Consider the following 18,563-nt stretch of genomic DNA (forward strand, 5'->3'; position numbering starts at 1 on the left):
AGATCAAAGCTGCTGCTTTCATCCTTGCTCCCCATCCCTTCTGTATTTCCAGAATGAAATCTGCAGGCCACGCACTCGGATGGACTTTGGTCCAATTCATCTGGGCCCTAGAACGACAACCAAGCCCCTGCTCTGCTACTTAATACAAAGGGTTGCCCAGCTGACCCCTTGCTATTTAAGCAAGGCAACCAGGGAAACAGCTGTGCCTGGAACAGGATCTCCCTCCCAGGAGAGAGGGAGGTTGCAGAGTTGAAACAGGGCAGTAGTAGAACAGCAGCCTATCTTGGAACTGAGAAATCAGTTCCACTGCTGTGCATACTTTGGGCCGCGTATTATGTTACTTATGGAATCAATGCTCAAAATGGGAATCACTTGCCCTGTGCTAAGCTGCATCATGTTCTTGAGAGGTTCATGTAGGTAGTTAAAGCCCAAGGGGAAGCATCAGCATTAGCTCACGGAATTAATCTCTGGCCCAGCACGGTGTTTTTGGTCCATGCCTGTACTAATGATCTCCTGATTCTACGTTGACCCAAAAGAAAGATGATCCTGAATTTAAAACTCATCTTCCAAGTAGAAATCATGATGGCTACTAGAAATGGCTTTACTTGCCAAAAAAAAAAAAAAGGCTTTTACAGCAAGAATTTACAACAGCTCTGTTCTGCCTGAGTAGCAAAATTTAATTACTGTTTTCGGCTGACACCCTACGCCAGCCATACCGTGACTTAATGTGATGGCTACTGTTCCGACAACAGCCAGGTTCCCACAAGACACTGAACCGCAAGTTAAGTTCTGCTTAGCCTGTTCTACCAAATGTGAATCCAGAGTTGTTTCAATACAGCTAGCAGGTGTTAAGAAATCCAAGCCTGTCATTAAAAATCTAGCACGAAGCCAGGTTTGGGGGATTTGAGAAACTCTCTGGCAACTTGTAATAATGAAGAAGGCATTGTGTCTGGGTGTGCGTGCAGGCATGCAGTCCTTCAGCAAACTGTTACACAATGTCGGTATTCCCCAGACCTAGTGCCTCTAAATATGTTGGTTTTCAACTTTTCCAATTCCTACAAGCATGACCATAAGGCTGGAGATGATGGGAACTGAAGTCCCATTGTGTATTAAGGCCACTGGCTTGTGAAGGCTACAAATCTAAGGTCCAGGTGCAGTCTGCACGTGCATAAAAATGTCCTCTTTCTTCTTCCCTCAACATGCCCGTTAAGTTTTTTCCCACAATAGGGCCTTTTAACCTGGGAGCTAGCAAACAACACAGTATAATGGTTTTGCCCAGTCCAGCCAACTTTCTAAAAGTTGCTTTTGAGAGAGGAGGCACATCAATTGCCTTATTAAAATAAAGATCCATGAAAGGGTTTAAAGATGCCCCCACCAGCAAGGTTGACTGGTTTTACTCCTCTCTGGTGCATTTGGTGATGGTGTGAAATACAGGTGTTTGCATATAATGTATGAAAAGGCATCCAGGATGCATACATCTTAAGACACGGGGTGTGCCAGCAATTTGAACACCTCTTGTGTGAAAGCAAAGTTTTCCTGTGTCTGCTGCCCAGCTTGAGGACTACTGAAGATGAAATGATGCAGGCCAAGTCATAACTAGTGTAGCAAATATGAGCAGAAAAACCACCCACCATAGCTTCATATGATTTTGCACCATGATTCCCAACATTAGGCTAGCTAAATGGATTTAGTTTCTAAAAGAGAGTTGGAGAGTACCCCTACTTTTCATCACTGGGAATCAAGATGGATATGTCCACATGTATAAAGGGAGATATTTGGAGTGAGGAGATGGTCTTATGTGTGTGGGAAGGCATACTGTTGGCAAGACATAAAATACATTCCTGCTTGTTACTGATGGCAGTCAGTGCATGTATCAATCTGTGAACATGGACCATTCTCTTGGAAGCCAGCAGGTGGCAGGATCTTGAGAACCAGCAGAGGTCCATTCTACCTATAGCGGAGAGAGACCCAAAGGAAACTGCACATAAAGGATCATGCAGGCAGCTGCATGGAGCAACAATGACAGTTGTCTTCACTTAGAAACTTCTACACTTGAAGTCAGCCCTGCACTAGTTGCTTTACAACATTATAAAATATTATGACCTTGATCCACCCACTCAATGCTCCAGCTGAAATTTGGCCTATGCCCATGTTTCTTCTTTGATAATTCAGTAGCATTAACTAATGTTGATGTCAATACATTTGAATTGAAGGCATTTCATGGTGTTGGGAGAAGAGTGTTTGAGGGGTGGAGAGAGCTGTACCTCCAATTGTGTGCCTGCTTCTTCATGTGGCTTGTCTGAGATGTCCACATGACATGTCCCTGAGCAATGTAATTTCTCTTGCCTTCTGGGCACTCTTTGTCAATAGCTTCTCACATGCCAGTCATCGCTTAGTGGGACAGTCAATAAACTCAGGGACGGTTGCTCAGTCAGTGATTCTAGAACAGAACTGGGAGGAGAACCAAACTACCCCCCACCCCCTGCTGAGCTAACTTATACTTTTGACCGCTATGGTTTTTTGACCCAGAATGAAGAACTGTTCACAACTCAACCATATGCTAAACGAGATTTTTATCAAGGCACACACGAAAAGTGTCTCCATCTGACCTTGGCAAGGACTTTTTATATTGTTTGGATTTTCTCAGTACTTCTGTAGAGGTTTGTATAGCAGCAATTGAACAGTAGAGGAAAAAAGAACGCACAATTCATGTGGTCCTATCACCACATTTGGAAGGCCAGTTTGTGTGTTGTTTGCACACAACTTGCATAGACTTCATAGTTCAACTAGGAATCTCCAAAAGATGATGTGGGCACTTCAGAATTAGCTACCTTTTTCTTGTTATTGTATTAAAGTACCCTTCTCCACTTAGTGCAGAGTTCTATTAAGGTAGCCGCATTGACTTGTGCTCCAAAAACGGGAGAAGTTCCAATAGAAGAGAATATATGTAGCTCAGAGTTGTGGAGTTCAACACGTTACTAGTTGGGTAATGAAGCATCTGCAAGCAAACAACCAAGCTCAGAGAGCACCAAGAACTCCAAAAGGGAGAAGTTAGGAGCATTTCACAAATGTGTTTACCTTCAAGTCAGTCTTGATTCCCAGTGGCTGCCTGGACAAGTCCTTGCAGTTATCATGGCAACATTTTTAGAAGTGGTTTGCTTTTGCTTTCTTCCTAGGGCTGAGAGAGGACTGGTCCATGGTTACCCAGTTGCTTCCATGCCTAAGGCCCAACTAGAACTTGGTTTCCTGGTTTCTAGCCCTAGTACCTTTAACCACTACACCATTATGCAGACACAAATCTGGGCTTGTCAAGTTGACAGTAACCATAGTTGCATGTAAAATGCACATGTACTCAAAAACGTAGTGTATGAATAGGCTCTTGAGTTTCACTGTTGCAGAAACATGGCAGTGTATTTTATATCAAGGCAATAAGACATTAGGTGAACATCACCATATGGCAAAAATGTACATCTTTTCAGACACAAATCTAAAGAATTTAGAAGTGATCACAGTAAACAGAGCCACAAAACAACATTAATACATCACTGCTCCATGTTTATCTTGTTAACAAGATTGAGCTCATTCCAGACTTTACTCCATGCACTTAAGATAAGTGGTGTAAGAGAGAAGCCATGAAGCAAAAATAAAAGGTTCCATGCAACTTAAAAAGAGATGGTGGAAGGAGGCCTAACCCAAGACACACATTGTGTTTCAGAGGTATCAATGCTATAGTATTTTAAATTGACACTTGAAAATAAAAGTGTGAACACAAAATGGAGACAAACTTGTCTACAAATATAAGCAGCACATATCCCACACTGGTTAAGACATCAGGATTGACTAAAGTTTCTAGCCTCCTTGAGTAGATCACTTAAGTGTGATATTTTTTAAGACACCATGAAATAGTACCCACCAAAGTTCATGCAACATGGTACATTTTTCATTCAAATTGACCAACTGTAGTTAAAGCTACGATTCAGAAAGCCTCTCTTTGGGCAACCGATTGTGGAAGGTATGTGTGGGGGTCTTCCTTACCTTCCCTGCAGTGAAACACCTCAGAGTGAGAGGCAATTTGGGGGGGGGTAGGAGGAAGCAACAAAAGGAAAATTACAATTTGCATGAAAAGTTGGGTATGTCATGGGTTCCCATACATAGGATGTCCCGAGACTGATACATCAGCAGTTGCATTACACCAGAGCAGACATCTAGACTAGGTATGAGCAATCTGTGACTTCTCAGATGTTGGCTAGAGTTGATGGAAACTGGAATTCAAGAACATAAGGAAGGCCATTCACTGCCCTTCTCTGGACAAGCTTCGTGTTCTTCACTTAGGCTGGTCCTAGGTCTGCAGAGTCTCAGGTAGACAGAAATCTTTCCTGTCACCTGCTCCCAGATTCTTTTAGCTAAAGATGAACCTGTTGGCAAAGGAGATCTTGGCTATTTCTTATTTTCCCTGCCCAAATTGCTGAAGATGTTGAGGACAGCCTAGGGGATATAATTCAAATATCCCAATTTCAGTGCTCAACTCCTATAAAAAATGGTGGGACCTTGACAATTGAGATACCTACTTTTAAAAAAGCGGATTGACCACTTGTATATGAGCAAAACATTGCAGAGGGAGGGAGGGAGGGAAGGAAGGAAGGAAGGAAGGAAGGAAGGAAGGATTTCCAGCTTTATATAATTCTGGCATCTCAGAATACCCTCCTATATATAAGAACTGGAAATAATTGCGAAGTTGATACTTCTTACTCCCTGCAATGGTAAGCATTTATACTAAAAATAAAATTATTTTATCTACTACTTTCCAGATAAGTAGGGGCAAACAGTAAAGCATTTTTACTATTTGTCCCTACTTGTAAAGAATTGGGCCTGTTTAATCAATTGAATGAAGAAACCAAAAGCCACGGAGCTTTCAGCTTCAAAGCATCATAACACAGAGACATTTCACAATTCACGGCGTGCCCACTGCCTTCTCTAACTGCACTCCTATAGTCACTCCAAGGCAGTGGAAATCCTGTTGCATCACCCTTCTTCCTTTCCAGATTCCAGTAGGAATTGCACCTTCCCTTTCAAGACTGTTGGAGCCATAATTGTGGAATCAGCAGGCAAAGCATAAAGCTGAATTCTACACCCAATAATTAAGGCCTCCCCCTGCCCCCACAAGCTTGGCATAGAACAGGGGTGCAAAATCTGCCCCCCCCCGCTTTTTCTGCATTCTCCAGGACCCTCTTTAGCTTCCACTCAGTTTTACACCCTGTTCAGGCATTATTTTCATCTGTAGATCTTGATACACAAGGAACGCTGAGCAGCTCTCCCCAGTGAAGTCTGAGACATCAGTGAACAGTGAGTCATCTACAGGAACTGAGAGATTATCTGCAGCAGAGTGCCTTTGGGCACGTGTGGTTCATTCCCAGAGTGTATCTTAGATCTGTGGTTTTATTTATTGGACTTAATATTTTCCATGGTTTGTATTTTGTTTTGGTTTTTATCCTGATTTGCATGATTAAACCTGTATGCTGCTCAGAGTCAGCCCTGGTGTGTGCAGGATTCTATATACCCTGCCAAATAAATGAATGGAAGAGTGCCCTAACAGAGTCCTGGAAATGAATCCTACTGTGCCCACAGAGGTTGGCTCTTCAGGGACCCCATTAGTACAGCGGAGCCAGGGAAAGGGTAGCTCATGCCAGCAATGTGATTTACATACCAAGTTATAAGGTGAACAGGCTTACAATGGTTCCAAGACTGGATAAACCAGTCGGTCTGGCAGAAGGGACATGTTGCAGACCATACCAGTCAAGGAATTTCGGCTGGTGGGGTCTAGGAAGAGGGCCTTTTCTGCCAAGGCCCTCTCCCTGTGAACAGCTTGTCACCTCAAATGTGGGCTGCCCCCACTCTCCTGGCCTTCCGAAAAAGTGTAAAAGCATGGCTACACCAGATGTCCTGGGGGCCTGATGGGAGCTCGCATTACTGGAACTGGCTGGTGGGATGATCGATACTGCTCCCTCCATCTTCTTGAATTGTATAGTGGCTTTTATAGATTTGCTACTTGTGATTTTAATTGGGGGGTATTTATATTTTTATTGCTTTTATTGTCTTGGCTTTTAAATGTATGCCGCCCAGGGTCACCCTCTGAGCGAGATGGGTGACATATAAATTTAATAAAAAATAAAGTGGGAGATAATTATGGCACTGATCAAGAATTCCTACCCCCAGAGTCACATCTATTTTCAGGTTTGAATAGTCTCACAGTAGGCCACTCTGTTGTCTGACACAACACTCCACAACCCATTTGCTGCTTTTGACCCAAAAGATTTGTGCAGTCCAACACAGAACTGGGGGCACACACCCAACCTTGGACAGGTGTGTTTGACTTTAGCACGGCATGCTTGGGTTCTATTTCATTGCTTTGATTTTTCACTACATTTTATTGGAAATATATTTTAATCTTTGTTTTAATAGAAACTGCTTGGTAGGAGTTTGTCCTAAAAAAATATAAATAACAGAATGAGAAGAGTAGACTGTAGACTTCTAGTGCACTTTACGCTTGGGAACTAAAGTTATGGGTGTTTCAGCGACACTCAAATTCCTTGGTTGTTGATCCAGAAAACAGAAGTAAGGTGAGTGGCTGTGCCTCTTTTATACATTAAATGTGAGCAACTCGGGGAAAACATTAACTATTAATCAGATTGAATTCACTAACCAAAATTTTCTGTTCCATAGTTCTGAACTTGTTTCTCAGGACATGTTTACAGGGAAAAGTTTTTAAAGCATAACAGAACAAATCCCCGTGTGATGCAAAAGTCAGAATCATCTACAGCCTCTCCTCAAGCATCATAACCAGTGGTGGATTTTCTGATGTGCAATACATGAAGTGTCCATGAAAGAGCAAAGAAACTAGCAAGGTTCATAGTATCTTATAAAAGCTACAGTGGACAAGAGTTGAAGGTAAAAGAAGTCAAACTAATTGAACTGGATTTTAAAAAGGCTATAATCCGAAATGGGTGGCTCCGTCCTTAAATTTGATGTCTGTGTTCCCATATGCTCGGTTTAAGGAGTGTTATGAAGACAAACTTTGGGAACCCTTGTGAATTCATATGGCTTTCAGGGTGACTAGAATACAGTACCTCCTGGAAAGAATTAGATTCGGTGCTAGATTTGGTCTAACACTTGAGCAATGTATCTGGAGTTTGCATATAAGCACACCCAACCCTCTGACATGCATAAACACGCACATATCTGCAGTCCACTTCAGGAGTCCTTTCTCCTTGCATCGCCCCAAAGGAAAAGAGAAAGTTCCTCAGTGCAACAATTATGGCACCCACGTTCTCTCTGCCCCCTTTACGCCTATTAATCTGGGCAGTGTGAAAAGTCAACAGTGATGAGGGGACTGAGACTTGTCAAAGACGTGCACGTGTACGCACAGAGTCCAACAAGTCAATTTTCAAAGACAGAAAGGCGGAGGTGGTGGAAGAATGAGGTAACTTGTCTCCCAATTGGGTGTGTGTGTGACCCTGCTGGTTCTTCTAAGGCGCTATAGTCCATTAGGAGAGAGGAAAGTGGAACTTGGCAAGGTGACTGACAGCTACATAAAGAAGAAGCTACAGAAAAGAGAAGAAAAGGAAAAAGATTCAGAATCCAGAGAGAGGGAAAGCAACACAACAGAAAAATAACCAAAGTACTGTTTGTTTTCCAAAGCAGAGCGTGAAAGTGGAAACAAAAGTGGGATGAATATAGTCAGGGCTCCTTGGATCTGCATACTCTATACTACTGAAACTTTGTTCCCTAAAGGAACTAAAGCCAGCAAACTGGTATTTTCCTGCAGGATATTTTATGTCTGTTCAATATTTGATGTGGTTTCCAGTGTGGGAGAGGAGAAATAAATGGTTATTCCCACAGTCAGGTGGTAAACTGGGCCGCCAGTATTTCAACAGCCATTTCGTGCTGTCAAAAATGTTTTGGCTCTTGAGGACAGGAATTTCATAGGCTCCAAACTGAAGCATGGGCTTCTCTGGGTAGAAATGTCCACTGTGCCCGATACTTGTTCTCACTTTTGCACCGGATTCAGAAATGCCAAATTCTGCCCTGAGTATACAAGTCCAAAACATGCAAACATGAAGCAGAATGTTTGAACCTTGCCAAAATGCTCTTAACTGAACAAGATGATACGCCAGAAATCTGTGGACCGTTGGAAAAATACAGAGTGAAATAAAAATGGGTGTGTATTTTCAAAGAAATATGGAAAAACTAAATGTAAAATTAATCAGGTTCAAATTATTTTGTTTTCAGGTCCAACCCCACTCCCAACCCATACAAATATGAAATAATAAATCAAAATCAAAACTCTGTTTAAAAAAGAAAGCCAGATACACACAAAACGATGCTAATTACTTGGTTGTTTTTTTTCTTTAAATGTATTTTCTCCTTCCCACTTTGGGTATTCAGGCTCTTGGGAAGTGAACATTCAAGAACATATACAAAAAGCCCCACGTCCTTCAAATGCAGAAGATTCCCAGCATTAGTGTACTTTGAAAAATGAAGACATTTTTTGACATTGTTAACAAAAGTCTAACAGACAGATACATAACATATATAGTGCTATAGTCACGGTAAATTGGTTACAAATTCATTCTGGTAAAAACATAGGATATTTTTCAAATAGGAAGTTAATAAACAAGCTAGACCTAAAAAGTTTTAAGGCTGTTAAGTAAACTTAAAAAAACACACACCCCACAAAATAGAAGTATACAAATATATTCCTACTGCTGTTCACAGTTTTATTTTCAATAAGCTGAGAGGGAGGGGTAAAACATAAACCTTCATATATGTTTCAAAATTACACTGCCAGGCTCCAGCTAGACAGTTGTAGATATACTGTAAATGTAGCTGTGTTTTTTATTCCATTTCTGAGGCAAAGTTCTAGCGAAAACAATTTGACTCCAAAGAATGGTAAGTCACACATACAACTTACATGGCCAGGAATAACAAAAGTTCACAGATACATCAATGTTTGCAAAACAAAGGATTTACTAGCAGATCTATAACCAATTAAGAGAAAGGTCTTGGATCTAAGATTTTCAGCCCCACTGAAGCCATGTGGTCCAAGTTGAAAATATTTCAGTTCCTAGAATTCCCCGTCTGTACAGGTCTACTAGAGAGAATTCTGGTAATTTGAAGCACATGGATCTGGAAGGTGCCTAGGTTGAGGAGTCCTATTTTTGAATGTGATGTACCCATTTCATTAAAATGATTAGCCCACGAGGCTGAGGAATTCCAGGTAGGTGGACCTTTATTTCCTTATTTATTTCCTTATGAATTCATTCATGATAAAATCAAAACAGATTTGGATGCCATCTGACAGGATCCCATTAACATGGCAATGTCTAGTAGCCCACAATTAGTATTTCTTGTTCAGCTGTCACTGCAAAGATCATGTCCCAGGTACGTCCAGCTTTGTACAATTCCAACTTCAATATTTTGAAGACACTTTTATTCCCCACCTATCCAATTACTCCTGGCTCTGTTTTTTTTCCTTGGCGAATTGCCCTTTTTGGGGACACCCATATCTGGAGATCACTGTTCCATATGTTAGAATCCATGGGATTGAAATGTAAATACCATTTCAGAGGCTATTAGGAGGACAAGGGAAATTTGACAGAGGATTAAGTCAGCAAAGCAATGCTCTATATGGAAATCTCTGAGCAGGGAAACATCAAGGTACCTTGATATAATCCAGCTGTGCAGTGAGCATACACAATCTCACTACCAAACCATGCATTTCACATGCCATGACTGTGTTCCATCTTCATTATCCTGCATTTCTGATGCACAGTCAATCCCACAGCAAGGTCACATACAACAGACAACCAACTCTCTCGCTGGTGGAGTCATTGTATGGTGCTGGTGATCTAAAGACACCCATGACAAAGAAGCAACTGAGACTCCACTAACGCCAATAAAAGAAGAGATTCTAGTGCTGAAACTTTTTCAATACCATGAATTATCAATCGTGCCTCTCAGGGTTGCAAATCAAAGTTGGTCTTACTCTGAAGTACTCACTTCACTAGAGGCTAGGTACCACTGTCTTTTCATCAAGCTTTTTCTTAGCATTTGGCTGGAAATTCTTTAGAGAACACAGCACAGGAAGCCATGATCTAGTTTGCTTGATTTGGATTTAGTGTGTTGCGCAAATACAACTGTAATTTATTCAATAAATCATCAATTTGTTTATTCATTCAAGGAAATATCTCCTACAGCTATGCATGAATGAAACCGGTCTATATCATTTTTTAAAGATCAGTTTCAATACAGAACAAGTACAAAATATCTGAAAACTGATTTCTGTATTCTGGCACTTGACATGCTACTTGTATGAGATTAACCCCCTAAATATTTGGGTGAATGTTTGAATCTTGTTCTATGTATGTATATATTCTGTCTGTCAAAGTAACTGAATGGCCATTTTCTCAAAATGGATGTAATTTTTTTCTCTAAATCAGTTAGACTGATCCAAGTTATTATACACATAATGGTAAGTCATAATGTTGCTTTTCATAATTTCAATTAAAGGTCCTCGATTAGACTGACTGTTGGCCTAATTCAGATTTTTTTTTAATCTCAGTATGTGCCAAGGCATATAACACTTTAGAGAATATGTAAAATACTGTAGAAGATAAAGATATAAACTTGTGTATTAATGTTTCTGCTTTCAGGCAGTGTATGTGTGGTGTTATGGTTATTTCTAATACCAGGAGTTAAACATCTTGGAATGAAATCTGATTGCTTAGCAGCAGAGGACCTGGGGGTTAAATGGATTCAGTGATGGAGCAGAAAGAGGCTCTTTTGCCTTGAAGCAGGAAGAATTACATCAGGAAAGACTGCTTCTACTGAAAACCAGCACAAAATAATTTGCATAGCTGTGCCTCTAAAACAAGCAGGAAGAATAGCCCACTTGTTGATAATGAGAACCGGCAAAGTGCAGTCAGTATCCAATAGCCTAATATTAAAACATGTAGCACTGTGTTCCAAGGGTGGTTTAATGAAACCTATTTGGAAACTGGATTAACAGGCCAACCCTAAACACCTGTCCTTTAGTGGGATTCCCACATATATATAAAAGAGCACAGGTTAAACTACAAAAGAATGAAGTTGCAATGGCTCTAGATGGAATTTCTCTCTGAACCAGTTTAAGTTCAGGCAAAAACTGAAATCAAGTGGATTTATTTCGAACTTAGAATGTTTATGATGAGGGCGAACCTACCAGTGTAAACACATGTAATGGAAAATGAAGTAGACAAGACCTATTTGGTACTGAATGAGTCTGGTTAGTTGTTCTGTTCCCACTGAAAATGGTGGGACTTTTCTGTGATTCGGCTATGCCACTGACCTCAAAGGAACTTAAGTCTGATGAACTATTGGAGGGGAGTCAGGGCGTTTATGTTCCGGTTACAAATGCTCATTGTTCATCCTGGCCAAAAGAAGCAGAAGACTTCTTTCCAACCCTACTCATGACAGATATGCTTCTTAGCTCCCTCCAAAGGCGGACAAACTTTTCTTCTCAAGCTGTACTTACATGCAGAAAGCACATCCAAAAAGTGGTGAGGAGAGACATTACTCCGTGCACAGCCAAGGGTTACTGTGAAGAAAGGCACAGATACAGAAAGGAAAAGCAAGTGCAGCAAGTCAACAAACTACACATGTCCGAGAGAGTAGCTAAAGCAGGATGAGATCCTGGTTTCATTGTTATTAGTTTCCTAATCAGCAAAAGGTTAGAAATAAGAGATACAGGCTCCATTTTCTATTCTTCTATCATTTACTGGATCTGGAATGAAGGCCGCAAATCCAGTGGAGACAGAAATTTGCATCCTGTTTACCTGTACCACAGGCGGGTGCAAGCTGTTATTCTTGAAGAATGATTTGCACTGCATGGGCGCGATGGCTAGCGAATTATTTAATTGGGGCTCGGAGAAGGAACAAGGTAGCATTCTTGACTCCCTTTTGCTGTTTCCAAAAGTTAAGGTTTTTCTTTTTAATCTTTAAACTTACTTAAATCTTCTTTCTTCCAGGATAGAAGGAAATTCTCCTGGTGTACAGCCACTTGCCTTTCAGAAGGTTTTTAATGTCCAAGTAAATCGGTAATAAGTCATTTCAGATGGTAATTAAAAGAGGAAGCAAAAGCAAATCTGGTGTCCTTTTGAAGGCTCCAAGCCACAGCTTGGCCTTGATGTCTCCCATGACTCCCAGAGTCCTCAACCCGCTGGAGATCACTAAAATGTGATCTCTTCACAGGGAGCCTCTGTAAAGGAGTACTCGTGGGTGATCCAGACATCTCCTTTCTCCGGAGACGGTTCCAAAGGGCCAGACCTTTCGCCAGCTCCTCTAAGCCACCACAGTCATTGGCTCTGCAAAAACGGAGCCTTCCTCAATCCTCCATTACTCCCCCGGAAGTGCCATGGAAGTCAAAATTCCAACATTGGCTGCACTGTGATTAGCCTTATAGAATCTACGCAAACCTGGATGTGCCTGTGAACACCCTATGAAAGCCTAACTGTAAGGTTGTCCGTGAGGAATTTTCTTTCTAAGTAATCAGGGATGTTAAAAGTATCACAGCAGCTCTTCCACCAATGTTGGTCCATGTCACTATGCAAGTCAATTGTAAAAAACTGATGGGCAAGATTGTTCACTGGACAAACTGTATGACTAGCTTGGTGAATCTCTGAACAGGGCCTCCCTCAATATCTGAAAAGTGAAAAGGGCCAACCCTTACAACTGCTTTAGCACAGGTGTACACAACCAATGATTCATGGCTAACTTAACACAGTTGATACCCAGCAGCCATTTGCTTACTCAACAATAAGTTAGTGGGGGGAGAGGTTGGTTTGTTTATAGAGTAACAGAATGGATTTTTCCCCATTTCACTTGGAAGACGTTTCAGGGCTCCTACACAGGTGGGATCTCCCCACCAAGTGAGGACACAATCTTTATCACCCTCCTGCTACTTTCGGCTTTCTGAACAAGTTCCCCTGTTTGCAAGGACACCACAGATGATTGGCTAGCCAATTAATTTCCCACACAGGTAAAAGTGCATATTTAGCAAACGGTTGTCTACAGCTCTCCCAACCAGCGTTAATGTGCATTTGGGGCACAATAAAGGTTCTATTAAACTAAGCAGGAGAAATAACAAATTAAGCAGGCACAGAAGCCAATTAAAAATAGGACGCAGACAGACACGGCTAGTAGAAGCACATCATATGAGCATTCAAGCTTCAGAGAAGTTGAACAGAGAATTACACAATAGGCATTAACAGTGCATGGTTAGGAAACTGGCTCCAGTTCAAGACTGGGAGAGTTTAAGTTCTACCAGCAGTGAGCACAACTTTTTATCTGGTTCCCTCTCTAGCTCCTTTCTATCTTTTCTGATAGCTCAGTTCTACGCTTGGCCTGTTATCTCCCCAAGAACCACATTTAGATGGAGGAAGATCAAGCCCCATCGCTGGTTAGTTTTTGCATTAGTTAAGAGTAAGAGAAAGTAGCCATAACATCCATCTCAATGGTTTGGAAGGAGAAGCAAGTTTGGAATGTGAAAAGTGGGCCAACACTCAAGGGACTCGTCTATGTTCAAAAAGCAGTTTAAAAAGGCAAGAAACAGGAGACTACCTAGTTAGATGCTGAGAGAAAGTTGGTAGGACATCAGCCGGAGAGAAAGTGATCCAGAAGCCAAGGGCTAAACAGAGGTCACCACCTCTTGGAATATATCAGAAAGGAAAAGATTCTGTCCAGCACAGAAAAACAGAAACAATTAAACACTTCATCTTCACAGAACTTAAAAACAGAGGAGGAGGATAAATTTTATTTGTACATTCATCTTTGCTGGCACATGCCATTTAACAATGATGAAAATAAAAGTCATCCTGACAAGATAGCCATCTTCTTTCCCCACCCAGGTCTACACTAAAAGTTTTCACAGGCTTTCATCTGGCTCAGGACTCATGGCTTTGCTCTTTCTCAAGACACTTGGAAAAATTTAGTTTTAACCAGTATGCCAAGATGTCCATCTGCCAAACCACAACTCCCATCCTTGCCTGAAGTTAAGAAAAACCAGAAGTTAGACCACCCTTAATCAACCTGGTGCCCTCTAGCTAGGTTGAGACAGCGCCCAGAATTCATGCCCAGCGTAGACTTCACCCATGCTACCTGTGAACTGAGTGGTGTCATCCCAACTCACTAGAGAAGACTTTCTCTAACTGTGGCAGATGAGTTCATACTTCTGCATATTACTAAGCTTACAAATCAGTTTTCCACTTGCTCCTTTTCTTAGAGGCATAAGGATTCTGCAAACTCCCAATAATATTGTATTATTTAAATTATGATTTATGTCACAGAACATGATTTTGAAAGGATCTTTTTTATGCTTGCATGTCTGCTTATTTTTCAGAAGGTTTAAATGTGTCCTTTAAAGATTGCTATGTCAAAATGATAATGAAGTGTTGTCATTTGCTTGGATTAAAGTATAATTTATTTTGTGGATTAAAGCAACTGAAATGGACAAAATTCTCACATACTGTACAGTAGATAGTATCACAAAAATGAAATCCAGATTTCAGAATGTATGCAAAAGTAGGCAAGCTTATCCTCCCTAGAAATTGTTCTAAATATGACTGGGACTAATTCCAATGAAATAGTTCTCTCTTATAATGTACTGTTCTACCATTTTATTGGCTATAGATTAAAAAATTAATTATTAAAAGTGTATTTCTTGCCCAACATTAACCATAAGGAAGTCATTTATTTTGTTCATGGGGACTTGGTGTCATTTATCATTTTAGTGGGCTGTAGTATCTGAAAGTCTGACGACTCCTTCAGTTAGAGGGTAGCAGTTAGGAAAGGCTGCCATATACTTATTAGAATTGGCAAATGAAATTAAAAAAATTATATGAAACATTTCCTTTTACATTCATAGTGCTATTGGCTTAAAGTCAGGTGACCAGGCATAGCAATAATATCCATTATCACGCTAAGCTTGATCCCAACTGTAATGAATTGGGTTTTTCTATTTCAGAATAAGCAGTTAATTAATTCCTTCAGATACACTTTAATTTTGGAAAACTTAGCATTTCAAAGTCTTTTCCAAGGAGTTATTTGGTGCTCCTAGGTGATGAAACCAAAATGGAATCAATCATCAATCAAAAGACTGCAACTCTGCGTTGGACATATGTTTCATTTGTTAGTTTTACCGCCTCCTTCACACAGCTGTTTGGTTAAAGAAAGATCAACCTGCTGGGGTACGTTAAGAAGCAGGAGGCTCATGTAATAGGACCCAGGAAAATACAAAAATATTATGCAAGTGAAAAGCCATGCGAATCAGAAAATGACATGCAAGAGGTTCCTAGTTCTTCTATCACCTTACACTTTCTTCCTAGAAGCAGCACTGGATTCCATAGGACTTTATGAGAGCAGGACATGATGGCACAGCTTTCACGTAAGGTTGGAAATTCCCTACTGTACCACTGGGCAGCTGGTGGTTACAAGATGGAATTAAGAAGTACAACCAAGGTTTTTTTTTTTTTTTGGCACACCTTCAGGCAAGTCTGATAGTCACTAAAAAGTTTTACAATGGTGCAAGTGTCCTTGGTGAGAAGAAGAGAGAAATACATTATGTACCCTGCAGAGAATTCCAGGATAAAGCCTCAGCAAAGTCAGAGACATGTACTTGTCTCTGATGGTTGCATTGACTCATGAAGGGAGCTGCTATTCAAAGACCTGACCCCTGCACGTAAGGACACTGGTGGCAACCAAAATGAATGCTCTAGTGCAGTGTTGTCCAAACTTGGCCACTTTAAGATGAGTGGACTTCAACTCCCAGAATTCCCCAGCCAGCCATGCTGGCTGGGGAATTCTGGGAGTTGAAGTCCACTCATCTCAAAGTGGCCAAGTTTGGACAACACTGCTCTAGTGGCACTCCAAGGGTTGCTTTGCCCAATCTTCTCTTCCACCTGCTGCAGGACACAGGGATGATCTTCTTATCAGGTATTCCCACACTGCCTTTGAGACTCCTCAATGACAGACTGAGACTTGGCAATCCAACTGAATTCAGCCTGATCCAATTTTCTCCAGAGATGCAAGAAAAGTTATATTTGTAACAGAGATCATCCTGGAGAGCTCTAGAGAAACCCTGCAGTCCTTCCCTGCTAGACCTTTGCGTTATCTTGATGGCTTTTTGGAGAACATAATTCATACAACTATTCATCCCTGTCAAATACCAGACTGGAATGATTTTCATTACTGCTAGCTTTAGAAAAATGGTTATAAGTTTTTGTTGGTAGAGAAAGCCAGGAAAAGTACAATTGGAATGATGACTTTCTAAAAAATACTGTGATCCTAATGGAAAGAGATGTGCCACAAACTGAAGCCACAGAAGGACGTTATAGTTTGAGAACCCTAAATAGAATATTCTCTGATCTCAAACTGCCTTGAAGAAAATCAAGGCACAATCAAATTTGTAAAGTTGTTTTGGTTTCAATGGGAGCTAAAATTTGGCACGGGTCAACTCAGAAGGCAATCCCACTGACTTCAATGGGGCTTCCAGGTAAATGTGTTGCTTCCCATTAAAATCATTAGGATAGCAAAGGGCTTGGTTTTGGTCCTCCCTTTGCTGGCCCTCCTCCTCAATATGCTGTTGCAAGAATGGAGACAAGTTTGTCATTAAAGATATTCATAAGCCCCCATGTTTCATTCAAGAGGATCTCTGGCATAAACACAGAGGTCAACAGGGATATCTGCCATGGATGTGTGTCCAAAAAGTCAAGAGCGTGATCACAACCATTGACCAAAGCCCCGTCACCTCTTTATGTGAACCGTGATGCATGTAAAAAAAGGGTAGGGCTTTGACTGCATGGTTGCGGCTGCCATCTGACTTTTTTGACCCTCTCCCTGCTGACACCCCTGAACCCAAGATTCATGAATTCTTTGGCCCTGATCTTTCCACCTACTTTAAAGAACACCACCATTACTCGTCTCCTGGGAAAAGAAGAAAAAAATAAAACAATGAAACTCAAAGCCTGGCCCCCCTGCTTCACCCACCCATCCCATTAATACTAATCAGAAGGATTTGTGTTTAAAAGAAATAGATATAAGATGGCTGAAACACATTACTGCAAAAGCGGGGGAATGCAGGAACGTCCTTTGACTTGGCAGGCTTTATGTGAAGCTTGAACTGCAAATTAAAAAACAAACATGAGAACAGAAATGTTAGAAATAAATGCAACTCAAAAGGAAGGGAAAATAAAGGGGGGGAAACAATGGGGAAAGGGAAGAGTTGACATTTGATTCTTGAATGGCAGAGACTCATGCAAAGGAATTATCGTGGAACGTAAAACAAAAGAAACCAAAACACAACCCCCCCCCCCAACATTTACGATCCATGCTCCCCTCGACCGCAGGAAGACCAAGGGCAAGGATACAAAATCAAAGCCCAAGTCACCCAGCTTTTTAAAGATTAGCACTTTCTCTGAGAAATGAGAAACCCTAAAAGCAGAGTTGCTTTGATTGACTGATGATGACCCTCGAATCATCGCTCAGCGGTGAAACTCAGAAAAAAACAAACTTTCAACCAAACAGAGCCAAATGGATTGACAGTCTGACTTAACCGCTCAATTTCCACATCGCGCTAAACCATAATGAGGTTGGCTTTGTTTTGGCTTAACTCACTGCACAAACCAGACCATTGTAGTTTGAAAACTATAATGTTTATGGCTGGTCGTGTTATCCAGGCCCAGCCAACTGAGGTTATTTTCAACCGCTTGTACTTAAAACAAAATGCAGTATGATGTCCAAACTAGGCCAGTTTAAGGCAGCTTTCTATTTTCCTCTAATTTTTCAGACAGCAGATTTTCCCAACTTTGCTCCAGGGAGCAATTTAATTTGAGCCCATTTGCAAAGCCTATTCTACATTCGCTGCATTCTGCTATGGCCATAGGGCTGGATGCACTATTCATTCAGATTTTAAAAAACAGATCTTCGGGCATATCGACACACCTGTGTAGTGATTCCCTATCCTGGAATGAAAGCAAAAGCTGTGGTAGACAATGTAAGTCCATGCAGACCCTAGATAATTGCAATTTAGAAAGCATGCATCAGTTAACAGGCAAGTAGGTACTTTTGTGCAATACACTGCATTTTGAATCAAAAGCATCTTACTGTACATGAGCAAAGTAGATTAAATAACACTGGATAACTCAGCCACTGGATGTGCTGGAAAGAATTTTTAGCCATGCTCTGAACTGGACAAGCTACGTAATTCCCAGAGTTAAGCAAGCTGCTGTATTTTAAATCACAGCTAAAAAAGATACACCTTTTCTAGCTGCTGTGAAAAATACAACTTTTCCAGGGCTGTAACAGAAACACACCTTGTTTCAATGCTCTATGGAGGAAAAAAAAAAATCTCCTTGCATATGCAAGACTAGCTTGGGAAAAAATCCCTTTTCCTGATATTTTTTATGTTTTGGTGTAGTCTCTAATAGAACCAGTGGTCTGTTCCAATTAAATCAATGTTTCACAGAAAAAAAATG

General features: G+C 41.0%; 1 protein-coding gene across 3 annotated transcripts in view; it reads right to left on the bottom strand.

Annotated features, from left to right (window-relative positions):
• Positions 1-3,390: 3,390 nt before the first annotated feature.
• SEPTIN11 (septin 11) overlaps positions 3,391-18,563 on the bottom strand; it is a 94,407-nt gene continuing 79,234 nt past the window's right edge. For 2 of the 3 annotated variants that reach the window (XM_088133149.1, XM_088133153.1), the window contains exon 10: positions 7,607-17,209. In XM_088133149.1, coding sequence (XP_087989275.1) covers positions 17,194-17,209 — 16 coding nt within the window. In that variant the 3' untranslated portion in view covers positions 7,607-17,193. The other variant, XM_088133151.1, reaches the window with a different exon arrangement.

This window comes from Python bivittatus, unplaced genomic scaffold, assembly GCF_059951505.1.
Source record: "Python bivittatus isolate LINGU-HERP-01145 unplaced genomic scaffold, Pbiv_v1 ctg000070_np1212, whole genome shotgun sequence".
Classification (NCBI taxonomy): Eukaryota; Metazoa; Chordata; class Lepidosauria; order Squamata; family Pythonidae; genus Python; species Python bivittatus.